Source organism: Heterodontus francisci, chromosome 24 (genome assembly GCF_036365525.1).
Source record: "Heterodontus francisci isolate sHetFra1 chromosome 24, sHetFra1.hap1, whole genome shotgun sequence".
NCBI lineage: Eukaryota > Metazoa > Chordata > Chondrichthyes > Heterodontiformes > Heterodontidae > Heterodontus > Heterodontus francisci.
Window position 1 is genome coordinate 44,833,487 of NC_090394.1, and position 17,877 is coordinate 44,851,363.

At 45.9% G+C, this 17,877-nt stretch overlaps 1 protein-coding gene across 1 annotated transcript in view; it reads right to left on the minus strand.

Moving 5' to 3' along the window:
• Positions 1-17,653, minus strand: part of alkbh5 (alkB homolog 5, RNA demethylase) — a 39,391-nt gene extending 21,738 nt beyond the window's left edge. The window contains exon 1 of the mRNA XM_068056107.1: positions 16,552-17,653. Coding sequence (XP_067912208.1) covers positions 16,552-17,285 — 734 coding nt within the window. The 5' untranslated portion in view covers positions 17,286-17,653. The remainder of the gene's footprint in view (positions 1-16,551) is intronic.
• Between the last annotated feature and the right edge of the window lie 224 nt (positions 17,654-17,877).

A 17,877-nucleotide genomic window follows, 5' to 3' on the forward strand; every position in this document is an offset into this window, starting at 1 on the left:
GCAGGGCATGCCAGGAGCAGCACCAGGCATACCTCAAAATGAGGCGTCAACCTGGTGAAGCTACAACATGGGACTATCTACGTGCCAAACAGAGTAAGCAGCATGTGATAGACAGAGCTAAGCGATCCCATAACCAATGGATCAGATCTAAACTCTGCAGTCCTGCCACATCCTGCCGAGAATGGTGGTGGACAATGAAACAACTAACTGGAGGAGGTGGCTCCACAAATATCCTCATCCTCAATGATGGGGGAGCCCAGCACATCAGTGCGAAAGAAAAGGCGGAAGCATTTGCAAAAATCTTCAGCCAGAAGTGCCGAGTTGATGATCCATCTCGGCCTCCTCCTGAAGTCCCCAGCATCACAGATGCCAGACTTCAGCTAATTCGATTCACTTCACGTGATATCAAGAAACGACTGAAGGCACTGGATACTGCAAAAGCTATGGGCCCTGACAATATTCCGGCAATAGTACTGAAGACCTGTGCTCCAGAATTTGCCGCGCCCCTAGCCAAGCTGTTCCAGTACAGCTACAACACTGGCATCTACCCTGCAATGTGGAAAATTGCCCAAGTGTGTCCTGTACACAAAAAGTCCAACCCGGCCAATTACCGCCCGATCAGCCTACTCTCAATCATTAGTAAAGTGATGGAAGGTGTCATCAACAGTGCCATCAAGCGGCACTTGCTTAGCAATAACCAGTTTGGGTTCCGCCAGGGCCACTCAACTCCTGACCTCATTACAGCCTTGGTTCAAACATGGACAAAAGAGCTGAACTCAAGAGGTGAAGTGAGAGTAACTGCCCTTGACATCAAGGCAGCAGTTGACCGAGTATGGCATCAAGGAGCCCTAGCAAAACTGAGGTCAATGGGATCCAGGGGGAAAACCCTCCGCTGGCTGGAGTCATACCTAGCGCAAAGGAAGATGGTTGTGGTTGTTGGAGGTCAATCATCTGAGCTCCAGGACATCACTGCAGGAGCTCCGTGTAGAAATGCAGCAAGACCTGGACAATATCCAGGCTTGGGCTGATAAGTGGCAAGTAACATTCGCGCCACACAAGTGCCAGCCACTCAGTTGTACCTAACTGCTATGAAGTCAATAAAAAGGAATGAAACCTGACAGACCACCCGGTATCGACCTAGGCACCGGAAACGACAACGGCAAACCCAGTCCTGTCGACCCTGCAAAGTCCTCCTTACTAACGTCTGGGAGCTTGTGCCAAAGTTGGGAGAGCAACAGCCTAGTTCTACTCGCGGAATCATACCTAACAGACAATGTCCCAAACACTGCCATCACCATCCCTGGGTATGTCCTGTCCCACCGGCAGGACAGACCCACCAGAGGTGGTGGAACAGTGGTATACAGTAGTGAGGAAGTTGCCCTGGGAGTCCTCAACATCGACTCCGGACCCCATGAAGTCTCATGGCATCAGGTTAAACATGGGCAAGGTAACCTCCTACTGATTACTACCTACCACCCTCCCTCAGCTGATGACTCAGTACTCCTCCATGTTGAACACCACTTGGAGGAAGCACTGAAGGTGGCAAGGGCACAAAATGTACTCTGGGTGGGGGACTTCAATATCCATCACCAAGAGTGACTCGGTAGCACCACTGCTGACCGAGCTGGCCGAGTCCTAAAGGACATAGCTGCTAGACTGGGTCTGCGGCAGGTGGTGGGGAACCAACATGAGGGAAAAACATATTTGACCTCGTCCTCACCAATCTGCCTGCCACAGATGCTTCTGTCCATGACAGTATTGGTAGGAGTGACCACCGCACAGTCCTTGCGGAGACCAAGTCCTGCCTTTACATTGAGGATACCGTCCATCGTGTTGTGTGGCACTATCACCGTACTAAATGGGATAGATTTCGAACAGATCTAGCAATGTAAAACTGGGCATCCATGAGGTGCTGTGCGCCTTCAGCAGCAGCAGAATTGTACTCAACCACAATCTGTAACCTCATGGCCCGGCATATCACCCACTCTACCATTACCATCAAGCCAGGAGACAAACCCTGGTTCAATGAAGAGTGCAGGAGGGCATGCCAGGAGCAGCACCAGGCATACCTCAAAATGAGGTTTCAACCTGGTGAAGCTACAACCCAAGACTACTTGCATGCGTAAGCAACATGCAATAGACAGAGCCAAACGATCCCATAACCAACGGATCAGATCTAAGCTCTGCAGTCCTGCCACATCCAGCTGTGAATGGTGGTGGACAATTAAACAACTAACTGGAGGAGGTGGCTCCACAGATATCCCCATCCTCAATGATGGGGGAGCCCAGCACATCAGTGCGAAAGATAAGGCTGAAGCATTTGCAACAATCTTCGGCCAGAAGTGTTGATGACCCATCTCGGCCACCCCCAGCATCACAGATGCCAGTCTTCAGCCAATTCGATTCACTCTGCGTGATATCAAGAAACGACTGAAGGCACTGGATACTGCAAAAGCTATGGGCCCCGACAATATTCCGGCAATTGTAATGAAGACCTGTGCTCAAGAACTTGCCGCGCCCCCAGCCAAGCTGTTCCAGTACAGCTACAACACTGGCATCTACCCTGCAATGTGGAAAATTGCCCAGGTATGTCCTGTACACAAAAAGCAGGACAAGTCCAACCCGGCCAATCACCGCCCCATCAGCCTACTCTCAATCATCAGTAAAGTGATGGAAGGTGTCATCAACAGTGCCATCAAGTGGCACTTGTTTAGCAATAACATGCTCAGCGACGCTCAGTTTGGGTTCCGCCAGGGCCACTCAGCTCCTGACCTCATTACAGCCTTGGTTCAAACATGGACAAAAGAGCTGACTCCAGAGGTGAGGTGAGAGTGACTGCCCTTGACATCAAGGCAGCATTTGACCGAGTATGGCATCAAGGAGCCCTAGCAAAACTGAGGTCATTGAGAATCAGGGGGAAAACCCTCCGCTGGCTGGAGTCATACCTAGTGCAAAGGAAGATGGTTGTGGTTGTTGGAGGTCAATCATCTGAGCTCCAAGACATCACTGCAGGAGTTCCTCAGGGTAGTGTCCTCGGCCCAACCATCTTCAGCTGCTTCATCAATGACCTTCCTTCAATCATAAGGTCAGAGTGGGGATGTTCGCTGATGATTGCACAATGTTCAGCACCATTCGTGACTCCTCAGATACTGAAGCAGTCCGTGTAGAAATGAAGAAAGACCTGGACAATATCCAGGCTTGGGCTGATACGTGGCAAGTAACGGGCAATGACCATCTCCAACAAGAGAGAATCTAACCATCTCCCCACGACATTCAACAGCAATACCATCGCTGAATCCCCCATTATCAACATCCTACCATTGACCAGAAACTGAACTGGAGTAGCCATATAAATACCATGGCTACAAGAGCAGGTCAGAGGCTAGGAATCCTGAGGCAAGTAACTCACCTCCTGACTCCCCAAAGCCTGTCCACCATCTACAAGGCACAAGTCAGGAGTGTGATGGAATACTCTCCACTTGCTGGATGGGTGCAGCTCCAACAACACTCAAGAAGCTCAACACCATCCAGAACAAAGCAGCCCGCTTGATCGGCACACCATCCACAAACATTCACTCCCTCCACCACCAACGCACAGTGGCAGCAGTGTGTACCATCTACAAGATGCACTGCAGCAATGCACCAAGGCTTCTTAGACAGCACCTTCCAAACCTGCGACCTCTACCAACTAGAAGGACAAGGGCAGCAAATACATGGGAACACCACCTGCAAGTTCCCCTCCAAGTCACACACCATCCTGATTTGGAACTCTATCGCTGTTCCTTCAATGTCGCTGGGTCAAAATCCTGGAACTCCCTTCCTAACAGCACTGTGGGTATACCTACCCCAAATGGACTGCAGCGGTTCAAGAATAGCTCACCACCACCTTCTCGAGGGCAATTAGGGACGGGCAATAAATGCTGGCCTGGCCAGTGACGCCTACATCCCATGAATGAATTAAAAAAAAAATAAGGGCCAATGTCTTTGCCAAGCAGAAAATGATGAAATAAGACTAAGAAAATGGTCTGCACCCTCATGTCTACCAGCCTTTGTCTTCCAGCATACTCCCAGGTTATTGAAGCCTGTCAGTTTCCCCATGCTCCCCTCCCCCTCTTCTATCCTGCTTTAACTATTCACGCACCCTCTGGGTCTCAGATACCTATTATTTCTATATCATCTCTGTGCCTTCTCTCATCTTATGTGACCACATATTTAACTATCCCTTGTTCACTATCCAATTACTTTCCCTATCATTCTTTTCCTCTACGTGCTCATTTATCCTCAACTTGTCACCTAGTTCTGGTCCTGCTTCTAGGCTGTATGTAGGATCACAAGACCTGAATTATTAAGCTATCCCTTTTCCTCTTGTCCACAGATGCTCCCTGGCCTGCTCAGCATTTCAGGCATTTGTTTATAACTTAACAGTTCCAGAATCTACAGTGTTTTGCTTTTTGTTTTAAGCGTGTGGAGTACAAGCATCACAGAACATTTCCCAGGCCTCCAAGTGGCAGTGAGGACAAATGGCAGAGTGCAGAAAAATGTTACACTAAATATATACGGCCACTTACTTTTATATAGCACCTTTCATGTAGGAGCATAACTGGACCAAAACTGAAAGGTGTCAAAGGAGATATTAGGATGTGAAACTAAAAGCTGGGTTAAAGATAGAAGTTTTAAGGAGGATCTTAAAGTTGTTAACGGAAAGAATTGCAGAGCTTTGGGTCTATAGGGGTGAAAGTATGGCTGCCAATAGTGGCACAAAATGGGGGGGCAGTGTTGGGGGGAATGTAGAGCAGCCAAGAGAGTTAGCGGAATGCAGAAATTAGAGGGTAGCAGGGCTAAAGGAGGTTAGAGATAGGAGGAGCAAGGCAATAGAAGGATTTTAAAAAGGATACAATTTTTTTTAAATCAAGCTGTTAGTGGACTGGGAGCCGATGTAAGTCAGTGAGCTGGGTGATGGGTGAACAGCACTTGGTGTGACTTAGAACATGGGCAGCAGAGTTTTGGATCAGCTCAAATTTATGGTGGGTGGACAGGGCAGGAGTGCATTGGAATAGTCAAGGCCAACAGTAACAAAAGCATAGATGAGGGTTTCAGCATATGTGCTGAGGCAGGGGCTGAGGGGGGCGATAATACAGAGGAGAATAGGTGGTCTTCGTGATGGAAAGGATATAGAGTTGGAAGCTCAGCACGGGGCCGAATAGGACATTGAGGTTGCCAAGAGTCTGTTTCAGCTTGAGAATGCAGCCAGGAAGGGGAATGGAATCGGTGGAAAGAGAATAGACTTTGGTGGGGTCCAAAGAAAATGGCTTCAGGCTTCCCAATGTCTAATTAGAGGAAATTGCGGATTATCTAGGACTGGATATTAGACAGCAATCTGATAAAGCAGGTGATGGATAGCGAGGTAGAGCTGGATGTCACTGGCATACACGTGGATCCTCCCCCCCGCCCCACATTTAAGTCCAAATAATTTATATACCACAAAAAGCAGAGAATCTAGTACGCCATGTCTTTGAGATGATGTTGCAAAGGGACAGTACATCGATGAGAAATAAGAGGGGGCCAAAGATAGATCACAGGGGACTCCAGAAGCAACGGTGAGGAGGTGGGAAGAGAAGGCATTAAAGGAGATTCTCTGGCTATGACTGGATAAGGGTGGACACAGAAGGAAGTAGGGTTGGAAGGGGGACGCAAGTGTTAAGGAATACAAGGAGGTGATCAGAGATGCTCTTATCTATGAGACGGTGGGAATACAGACAACACGCAAGATGTCAAGGTGGACGTGAATATCAGCAGGAGAGTTTTTATGGAGGGAGAGATTGAGAGAGAGAACAGGAAGGCAGTGAAGTCATGAGCAGGTGGGGCAATGGAAAGTATGATCCGTGTTACATAAACCTAATTAAAACCATCTTATTCCCTCAAACAGGAAGGAAACTTTCATTTTTGCAATGACATTTTCTTACTTTGGTTCACCCCTGTCTACACAGTAATCCCACCGTAGGTCAGGGCAGCATCTGTGGAACGAACAGATCAGTTAACATTTCGGGTGCAGTTGATGTGGTCTACGTGGATTTTAGCAAGGCTTTTGACAAGGTCCCACATGGCAGACAGGTTGAAAAAAATAAAAGGCCATGGGATGCGGGGAAATGTAGCAAGCTGGATACAAAATTGGCTCAGTGGCAGGAAACAAAGGGTAATGGTTGACAAGTGTTTTTGCAACTGGAAGGCTGTTTCCAGTGGCGTTCCGCAGGGCGCAGTACTAGATTCTCTGCTTTTTGTGGTATATAAATTATTTGGACTTAAATGTGGGTGGGGGGGCATGATCAAAAAGTTTGCAGATGACACAAAGATTGGTCATGTGGCTGATAGTGAGGAGGGAAGCTATAGACTGCAACAAGATATCAATGGACTGGTCAGGTGAGCAGAGAAGTGGCAAATGAAATTCAACCCGGAGAAGTGAGAGGCTGGGGAAGTCAAACAAGGCAAAGGAATACGCAATAAATGGGAGGATACTGAGTGGTGTAGAGGCACTGAGGGACCTTGGAGTGCATGTCCACAGATCCCTGAAGGTAGCAGGACAGGTCTATAAGGTGGTTAAGGCAGCATATGGAAAATTATCCTTTATTAGCCGAGGCATAGAATATAAGAGTAGGGAGGTTATGCTGGACCTATATAAAACACTAGTTAGGCCACAACTTGAGTACTGTGTGCAGTTCTGTTCAAGTTATTACAAAAAGGATGTAATTGCACTAGAGGGGGTACAGAGAAGATTTATGAGGATATTGCCAAGACTGGATAATTGCAGCTATGAGGCAAGATAGGAAAGGCTGGGGTTGTTTTCTTTGGAATAGAAGAGGCTGAGGGGAGATTTCATTGAGGTGTACAAGTATGAGAGGGGCTTGGACAGAGTGAATGGGAAGGACCAATTTCCCTTAGCAGAGAGTCAGTGACTAGGGGCATAGGTTTAAAGAAGGATTAGAAGGGAGATGAGGATAGATCTTTACACCCAGAGGGTGGTAGCTATCTACAACTCACTGTCTGAAAGGGCAGTTGAGGTAGAAACCCTCAACTCATTTCAAAGATGTCTGGATATGCACTTGAAGTAACCTCCAAGGATATGGACCAAGTGCTGGAAAATGGGATTAGGATGGGCTGTTTGTTTTTTGGCCGGCACAGATGGGTAGAGTGGCCTCCTTCGTGCCATAAATTTTTCTACATTTTCTAAATATTCTAAGTATCTGAAAAGGTAGAATGTGCAGGGATGTGGGGAGGGGGCAGAGGAGTGGCAGTACGTGAACTGCTCTTTAGGGGAGCCAACACAGACAGGATGGGTCGAACGGCCTTTTGTGCCGTAACGATTCTATGGATCCTTTTTCAAATCTCAAGGCGGTTGGTGCTCTCCATAAATACTGCTTGACCTACTGAATCTTTCTTGCTTTTTGTGCTTTCGTTTCAAATCTCCAGCACCTGTGGTTTTTTCCTGAGTGGCAATGACTTGAACTCGACCTATGTTTATATCAATATTCAGAACAAAACTGGCCCGACTGCTAGCACACTGAAGATAACCAATAAAACTCAACTGATCCATTATTCATGTAAATACATTCTGTTGACTATTGAAATGTTTCATATTTGCATACATTAATTGATCAGTAATAGAAAAAGTACTGATCAAATGCCCCTTCAACTTGGTCAAGGACATGTTGACATCTGACTGCTTTTTGTCATACACCTTCAGATCCAATGCAGATGTCCCCATCAATTAGACCAAAGAACTGAAATTTTCAGTTACCTCTCCAACTTGCTAGCTTCTACGCAGTGGTTTTGATACATTTTTAAAATTATTCTTTCATGGGATGAGTGCATCGTGGGCAAGGCCAATATTTGTTGCCTATCCCTAATAGCCCTTGAGAAGGTGGTGGCGAGCTGCAGCAGGCTATCTGGTGTAGGGACACCCACAGTACTGTAAGGGAGTTCCAGGTACCTGACCTAGCAACAGCGAAGGAACGGCGATATAGTTCCAAGCCAGGACAGTGTGGGGCTTGGAGGGGAACTTGCAGGTGGTGGCGGTGTTCCCATACATCTACTGCCCTTGTCCTTCTAAGTGGTAGAGGTTGCGGGTTTGTAAAGTGCTGTTGAAGGAGCCTTGGCGAGTTACTGCAGGGCATCCTGTGGATGCTACACACCATCTCCACCACCAGCACACAGTGGCAACAGTGAATGGTTAAACTGGTGGATGGGGTGCAGATCAAGTGGGCTGCTTTGTCCTGGATGGTGTCAATCTTTTTGAGTGTTGTCAGAGCTGCGCTCATCCAGGCAAGAGAGTATTCCATCATACTCCCAATTTGTGCCTTGTAGATGGTGGACATGCTTTGGGGAAGTCAGGAGGTGAGCTACCCGCCGCAGAATTCCCAGCCTCATTGCCTGGTACTTGTGTTATGAGCTGAACTTTAAAAAAAAAACAAAGAAGTCACCAGAAGGTTCCTGGACTTTGCTTGTAAACAAGCCCTTACTGGAAGGCACCTGTTTTTAGATAAAATACCAACAGGGAACTTGTTGTTTTGACTTGGGGAGATATTTACAAAGAAGTGACAGGTCAAGATTTATAGAGGTCAGGAGGCTTGACTTCTGGAATGTTTTTGGTTTCACTCTGAATTGTTACAAAAGACAGTTGGTTTTTGCCTGCCAAAAAAACCCAGTTCATCTCCTTCTCTCCCTTTGAAAGAAACCCTGTATGCCCAGTATGTCAGTCTCCTCTTTCTTCCTGTATTTGAAGAAACCCTGCATATCAAATGTGAGAGAACTGAAACTCCTGTTGCTGCATTTCTGCTGTAAGGCCTATCTGAAACCTCTGGAGCTGCATTTCATGGAAAGCCTATCCAAACTGATCTTCAACATTGCCTGGAAAGAACTGTTCGAGGAAGATCCCAGTAACAGTGGTCTATATGCATTTGGGACACCAAACCAAAACAAAGGACATCTTTTCATATCATTTTTTTTCCCTTCAAGAATGAGCAAGTATTCAGCCCAAGTGAATGTTTTTTGTCTTTTTTTGTAACAGAGCTCTAAACCATAATCCCTTTTATTTTGCCGGCTAACGAGAGCGCGAGTGTGTGAGGGGCTACGGTAAAAAAGGAACTTTAACATTTCAATCTGTGTGTTTATGCTTTACTTCATTATTGGTTAAAACCTGTTTCATAATAAACTGATAATTTTGTTGTTTAAAGAACAGGGCGGCACAGTGGTTAGCACCGCAGCCTCACAGCTCCAGGGACCCGGGTTCGATTCCGGGTACTGCCTGTGTGGAGTTTGCAAGTTCTCCTTGTGTCTGCGTGGGTTTTCTCCGGGTGCTCCGGTTTCCTCCCACAAGCCAAAAGACTTGCAGGTTGATAGGTAAATTGGCCATTATAAATTGTCACTAGTATAGGTAGGTGGTAGGGAAATATAAAAACAGATGGGGATGTTTGGTAGGAATATGGGATTAGTGTAGGATTAGTATAAATGGGTGGTTGATCGGCACAGACTCGGTGGGCCGAAGGGCCTGTTTCAGTGCTGTATCTCTAATCTAATCTAAACCTGGTAGGTGCGTTTCATTCTGGGAAAAGTAGAATATAAGATTGATCATATCGGTAAGTGGGAAAATTTAAATATATGTTGTGACCTATGGAGAAATGGGATTAGAACAAACAGTGCATTCCTCCCGCCTCGGTCTTAACAGGCGGCAAGTAACATTCGCACCACATATCAGCCCAAGTCTGAGTGTTGTCCAGGTCTTGCTGCAAGCGGGTATGCACTACTTCAGTATCTGAGGAGTCTCGAATTGTACTGAATACTGCAATCAGCGAACATGCGCACTTCTGACCTTATGGTGGAGGGAGGATCATTGATGAAGTAGCTGAAGTTGGCTGGGCCTAGGACATTGCCCTGAGAAACTCCTGCAGTGACATCCTGGGGCTGAAATGATTGGCCTCCAACAACCACAATCACCTTCCTTAGTATTAGGGGTGACTTCAACCAGTGGAGAGATTCTCCGTCCCCCACCCCACCCGATTCCCACTGATTTCAATTTTGCTAGGGCCCCTTGGTGCCATACTTGGTCAAATGCTCCCTCGAAGTCAAGGGCAGTCACGCTCATCTTACCTCTGGAATTCTGCTCTTTTGTCCATGTTTGGACCAATGCTGTAATGAGGTCTAGAGCTGAGTGTCCCTGGCGAAACCCAAACTAAGCATCGGTGAGTAGGTTATTGCTGGGTAATTGCTGCTTAATAGCACGATCAATGATACCCTCCATCACTTTGTGCAGTAATTGGTTGTGTTGGATTTGTCTTGCTTTCTATGGATAGGACATACCCAAGCAATTTTCCACATTGTCAGGTAGATGCCAGTGTTGTAGCTGTAGTGGAACAGCTTGGCTAGGGGTGCAGCTAGCTCTGAAGCATTAAGTCCTCAATACGACAGCTGTGTCTTGTCATCAGGGCACATGGCCTTCGCTGTATTCAGGAACTGCTGCCTGATGGAAATGCCAAGTGACTCCACCTTCCCAGCTGGAGTTACTTTCTGTGGCCAGGAGCTTACAGGAGAAGAGATTTCAGTGTTGGCTAGGACACCAAGGTTGTGGTTGGCTGTAACTAGCTCCAACATGCTGCAGAATGGCTGGTAACCAAACCAAATGGACAATGCCAACCAGACTTTGAGTTTCAAGTATATTCCATAGCAATTGTTAACCAGTGTACACTGCTTCCAGGTATTACCACTCTACATCAGAAGAAATCTATCCCTAAAGGGTCTCCAGTCCCCTTTAATAAATTATTAGGAAGCAGCGTATAAAAGACCAATGCTATAATTTCAGAACAGAAACTGCACGGTGACCGAACAATACTCCAATGCACTGTGCTACACAGATGGTGGTTTGCTGACTCCTACTGGCAATTCTGTACATCCTTGAACAATAGCAACTGTCAGAGACCATTTTAATTCTTCTTAAAATGACCAGTTCTCAATGGCAAATAAAACAGAAAATGCTAGAAATCTACAAGTTAATCAAGCAACTATTTGACTTCCAGCAGTGGCACTGTTTCTATTAATCTTAATTATGCCTTAAACTTGAGGCAGAGTGGAATGAATGCTTTTCCATAAGAAAGTGGTGTGAGGAAGAGGACGATTCAAGGCTCCTGGTTTGAGAAAATACCACTCAAGGCCTGCATAAAGACTGCATTGCTCGCCGTCATGCATGCGAATTCCTCTCTCCACAAACTTTTAATTCTCCGCAAAGTTGCTGGATCACAACTGTAAGGGTACCAATAGCACTGAATGCACCACCTAAATGGCCTTTCCTCATGTGAGCTGTCAACAACATAATAGGAGCAGGAATAGGTCATTCAGCTCCTCAAGCATGCTCCGCCATTTAATAAGATCATAGTTGATCTGATGATGGGCTTAACTCCACTTTCCTGCCAGCCCCCATAACCCTCGACTCCCTTGTCGATCAAAAATCCATCTAACTGAGCCTTGAATATATTCAATGACCCAGCCGTCACTATTCTCTCGGGAAGAGAATTTCAGGCGATACATTCCAGATCCTAACCACTCACTGCGTGAAAAAGTTTTTCCTCCGGTCACCATTGTTTCTTTTGCCAATTACCTTAAATCTGTGCCCTCAGGTTCTTGATCCTTCCACCAATGGCAACAGTTTCTCCCTATCTACTCTGGCCAGACCCCTCATAATTTTGAATACCTCTATCAAATCTCCTCTCAACCTTCTCTTCTCCAAGGAGAACAGTCCCAACTTCTCCAATCTATCTACGTAACTGAAGTTCCTCAACCCAGAACCATTCTCTGGAATCTTTATTGCACCCTCTCGAATGCCTTCACATCCTTCCTGAAATGTGGTGTCCAGAGCTGGGCACAATACTCCAGTTGAGGTCGAACCAGTGTTTAATACATGTTTAACATAACTTCCTTCTTTTGCACTCTATGCCCCTATTGATAAAGCCTAGGATGCTGTATGCTATAATAATTGCTCTCTCATCTTGTCTTGCCACCTTCAATGATTTATGCACATATGCACCCAGGTCCCTCTGCTCCTGCACTGCCTTCAGAATTGTGCCTTTTACTCTACATTGTCTCTTGGCATTCTTTTTACCAGAATGAATCACTTCCCTCTACCAGCCATATATATGTGGCTACAAGAGCAAATCAGAGGCTGGGAATTCTGTGGCGAGTAACGCACCTCCTGACTCCCCAAAGCCTGTCCACCATCTACAAGGCACAAGTTAGGAGCGTGATGGAATACTTTCCTCTTGTCTGGATGAGTGCAGATCCAACAACACTCAAGAAGCTTGACACCAACCAGGACAAAGCAGCCCGCTTGATCGATACCCCATCCACCATCTGAAACATTCATTTCCACCACCACCTGCGAACAGTGGCAGCAATGTGTACCATATACAAGATACACTGCAGCAACTCACCAAGCCTCCTTTGACAGCACCTTCCAAACCCACAACCTGCTACTACTTCCTTAGTAATGGATTCTAGCATTTTCCCAATGACAGAAGTTAGGCGAAGTGGCCTATAGTTTCCTGATTTTTCGCCTCCCACCCCCCAAATTTCTTGAACAGAGGTGTTACATTTGTAGTTTTCCAATCCGCTAGGACCTTTCCAGAATCTAGGGAACTTTGGAAGATTACTACCACTGCATCCACGATCTCTGCAGCCACTTCTTTTAAGACCCTAGGATGCAGATCAACAGGTCCAGTGTACTTGTCAGCCTTTAGTCCCATTAGTTTTACTAGTATTTTTTTTCTCTAGTGATAGTGCTTGTTTCAAATTCCTCACACCCATTTGCATCTTGATTTTCTGCTATTCTTGGGATGCTTTTTGTATCTTCCACCGTGAAGTTAGATACAAAATACATGTTCTAAGTCTCTGCCATTTCCTTGTTTCCCATTATTAATTTCCCAGACTGGTCCTAAGGGACCAATTTAGCTACTCTCTTACTTTTACGATATCTGTAGAAGCTTTTACTGTCTGTTTTTATATTTCTTGCTAGTTTACTCTCATATTCTAATTTCTTCTTTTAATAAAAGTCATTCTCTGCTGGTTTCTAAAATTTTCCCAATCTTCAGAACCACAACTCATCTTTGCATCAGAACTGCAGCCAAGCCAGATCCTGTCCACACCTGAAACTCATAGGTATGTGTTCCAGTACAGTGATCAAAAGAAGAAACCACGGCTGATTCCTTCCTACTTTTAATGCAGAGGCGGTTAGGTAACCAAGGACTCCTCAACTGAGATCAAACCAAGACCTTCTTGTTTTCTAAGGATTCAGTATTACACCGGGTGCTGTAATTACCCACTAAGCAATGGGGTGGTGCAAAAAGTATAAAAAGTTATGGACATTTATTGCAGTAGCCATCTAACTATTTAGCACAGGCTTGAATATTATTGACATTGAGAAGTCACTCAAATTTCTGTTAAGCATGCTGTAACAGAGTGCCTACTGTAGTGCCATACACCACAGGCATGCCTATGCTGGCTGGCTTTACACAAACATGTATACCATTACAAAACTTGATCTACGGAAAATCAAGTATATTTGATGGATACAGTCCTAAGAACCATAGTTTTCAATGCACCAACTACACATCTTATTAGGGAAAAAAACACAAGATTTTATGAACAGCAGCAGTTTTGTAGAGGAAAACGATTGGAATGAGCTCTATTTAAATGATAACATTCTGGAATGAGTCAATCCTCAAACCATATTTCATTCCACATTACAGCCTCAAAAAAATAGATGCATTTTTGAAAAACAGCATTTCTATTTGATATTGGTAGCGTCTAAGGCAGGGTTGTCCAATCTTTTTGTGTGGGGAGGGGGGGGGGCACATTACAATTACATGGGGGGGGCTGGTGAGACAATTTCAGAAAAGGCATTAAAATTTATCTTACTATTAATCAAAACAGCAACAAATGCACATTTTTGTGAGGAAGCTTTAAATGAGAAGACTAATTTATTGACTTTCTCTTCACTATGTTGGACACTGATTTAGTGAGATACTTGGCATTTTTTTGCTTGCACAAGCAGTCAATGTTTGCCCCCACACACTTTTTTTTAAGCGACGTGAAGTACTCCGGATAGCTGTCATTCTGTCAGGAGTGATCTTGATCACTCACCGTCTCCCTCCGCCCCCACCCCCACCCCCCCGCCTTCCCTGTCCGCCTCCCCCCAGTCTGCCTCTCCCAATCTCTCCCGCCCTCTCTACTCCCCCCAATTTCCCTCTCTCTCTCTGACAGTTGCAGAGAGCGGGAACGCTCAGCAGATAGTTGATCTTTTTTTAAAATCTCAAGTCCATTTCACAGCTGGCAGTTACTGACATCAGGAACAGCCATTCCCAACTGTGGGCAGATTTGGGGTTTTCCAGCAGCAGGCTGTTAAAAAACCCCCGAATCTGTTAGAAGTGGGAACAGCTGTTACCGACATCAGCAACTGTCAGCTGTGAAACTGACGAGATTTTTTTTTTTAAAAAGCAGGTCTGGCGAGGATGAGAAACAGCCAGATGGAAACCTTTGGCGGGCCAGATCCTGGCCCACTGGCTACATGTTGGACAACCCTGGTCTCAAGCTATTAGAAAATTTGAACAGCCACATGCAGTGGCTGCTCATTTAATAGAGAAGCACTTTTAACAAAGAGCAATTATACAAAATACATACAAAAGTTGATCAGGATGTATATACTTTTCAATATAAACATGCATTAAATATAAAGATTGAAGAATTTAATCGAAAACTGCTTATTGAGAACTACATAAATCAGCAAGAGGATTTGAGATTTGCACATGAAAATAATTCATGAATGAAACAAGACCCAACACCAAAATGGAAAGATCACAAAATAAAATTTAACCCTGGAAATTGGTTTTGCAGGCCAATGCATTTAGGTATGCAAGGTTAATTCTGGTGAACTGGAACATATACAACCCAATTGGTATATATTACTATGGCCCGTTAAGCATCTTACTTCCTCCTCCCAGCCCCATTTTTTTTTTGTATTTTGGCTCGAGACAGACAAGCAGTTTACTCACTGGCCTCTGCCAATGCCATTCTTCAACCAGCTGCTCAAAGCAGCCCCGAAACCTCAGCTGCTAATCTTCCCTTCCGACGGCAGATGTATTTAACCTCACTTTTCCCCACATGCCCAAAATCAAAACTTCAACTTAGCAAGGAAGTGCAGCTGCCAAACTGCATCCAAACTAATTTGTGGCATGGTATGATGGTATGTTTTCACTCTTCCCTGTGCTAGCAATGAGTTTTACCTTCCAATTACATTGCACACATTTGCAAGACTGAAACATGCTCCTGATTTGACATATGAAAAGGCTATAATTAGCAGGGTAAACCAGAGTAAATAAAGTTCTGTGAACATTATTGGGAATTAATTTGAATGAAAATTCTGAACATTTCTATTAAATTATTAAGGGTTTTGGTAGGGTGGATAGAGAGAAACTGCTTCCAGTGGCAAGAGGGTCCACCACCTGAGGAGATAGATTTAAGATAATTGACAAAATAACCAGAGACAACAATTTTGAGTTATGATCTGGAACGTACTGCTTGAAAAGATAGTGGAACCAGATTCAACAGAGAATTGGATATATAAAGAAGGGCTTACGTTTATATAGTGCCTTTTATGATCACAGAACATTCTAAACATTTTGCATAAGAACAGTAGGCCATTCAGCCCCTTGAGCCTATGCTGCTGTTCAGAAAGATCATGGCTTATTTGTATCCACCCGGCTTGGCTCCATACCCCTTTATACCCTTGACTAGCACAAATCTCAGTCTCAGATTTAAAATTCATTGAGCTAGCATCAACTGTTTTCTGTGGGAGGGATTTTCACACATTTTCCATCCTTGTGTGAAGTGTTTCTTAACTTATCCCCCGAATGGCCTGGCTCAAATTTTAGATCACATCCTGCATCCTAAACTGCCCAACCAGAAGTTTCTCTCTATCGTATCAATTCCTTCTAAACACAATGTCCTGTCTGCTATTGTTGCTACTTCCTCAAAACATTCAATTAAGTTAGACATGACCGACCTTTACAAATCCAATGATTACAGTCAATGAAGTACTTCTGAAATGTTGTAGGAAACATGAAAAAACTGAAAAGAGCTGGGGAATGGGACTAATTGGACAGCAAATTCAAAGGGTTTGCGCAGACATGATGAGCCAAACAGTTTTCTTCTGTGTTGTATGATTCTAAGAATGAGATAACTGCCCTGGTTTGAAGATTCAAATCTTCCTAACAGCAAGGAACTACAAATGTATACTATACAAAATGGTACAGGCATTGGAAGGGATGTTTCACCCCCATGTACCCCATTTTTGGCACAAGTCATAGTCCCTTCTGAAAATCTCAGAATTGACCTCAATATCTTTCAACTGCCCCTGCCAGGATAAATATTTGAACTTGGGAAGAGATAACGCTCCTGAAATATGAATTAAACGTAGTGTGACTATACTGGCAGATGTTCATTCCACCTGCGACTAACCTGAGCACAGTGACGCTTCCTCTCCGGACAGGTAAATAGTAGACCGGTTCCGACACCCTGATGGGTTTGAACTGGAACTTGCAGCCGAAACAAAGAGCCGAGTCGCTGAAGAAGGACACGGAAACGATGGGTCTCTCGAAGATATGAATGGGATCCACGTGGGAGACAATGCAGCCGCCTGGCTGGTAGTCATTGATGACGGCGCTGTTGACGAAGCCCTCAGGGATGATCCGGTGATCCACTAGCTTCTTGATGACCAGATCGTGGACCCACTCTGGGATGTCGTCCACATCTCCCTTGGGATACAGGCGCTCTTGGCCAGGACCTCGCTTTTCCAGCTGCGAGCCGTACGTGTAGCCTTCCCCAAAGAAGTATTTGTTCCGCAACGGGGCCCTGTCTACCGTGTGGTCCCGGTAAATGCCCTTCTCGGCCCGGGACACCACGTCGTCGATTTGCGTCTCGATCTGGGTACACTGGTCGGCCGTGAACAGCCGCACCTGGCGGATGCCCTGCTTAACCCGCCGAGCTTCTCCTTGTCGCTCGTCGTCGTAGTCGCTGTGGTACTTGCTGTGCTCGTAATCCTCGCCACCGCACACCCCTGGCAGACCGGCCTCTCCTGCCTCCGCCTCAAGTTTCCGCTTGCGGCCGTTGTAAGGCGCCGAGGCCGCCCGCTGCTTCTCGCGGTGAGGTGACTGAAGCTTCTCCCGCAAGTCTGCGTAGCCACCCGCCGCCATCTTGGCCGGGCAAGGGGCGGGGGAAGCAAGAATGGGGCGGGGTTAACGAGGGCAAATGATTGTCAACAATGAGCCACTGCGCATGCTCTCTACTGCGCACGCTTAGTTACAGGTTCCAGTAGCGTTGCGCATGCTCAGTGGCGGCCGGACGGTAACGAACGCAGCTCAGGTCGTTCATAACATTAACAAACGAATCATCTTCCGTAAATATTCTCTGAACAAACAGATCGCGACTGCCACCTACACTAATGACGAGCCGCTGTGCTTTCTATATAATTTTCACAGTAACTCTCGGCCGCAAACCTTTCCCACACAGCTCGCAGATCCCTCCACATACGCTACGCCTCAACCTAATCTCGTGTCGGATGACCCGCCCACAGACTGCAGTGATTCGTTAGAATCCGCATGCTGGGGCGCCGGTGGCGCTATGGCCAGCGCTTAGTGGCCGCCTCCGCTGTCAATCGGGTTGCATCACCGGCCTCCGACAATCAAGTTCGTTGGACGAGGACTGTCGCTGGTCTTTGCCGAAACCGTGCGCTGAAGAGTCGCCCTTTATTCTGCCTGTAAAATTATCCTGACTATTAGTTTCAGG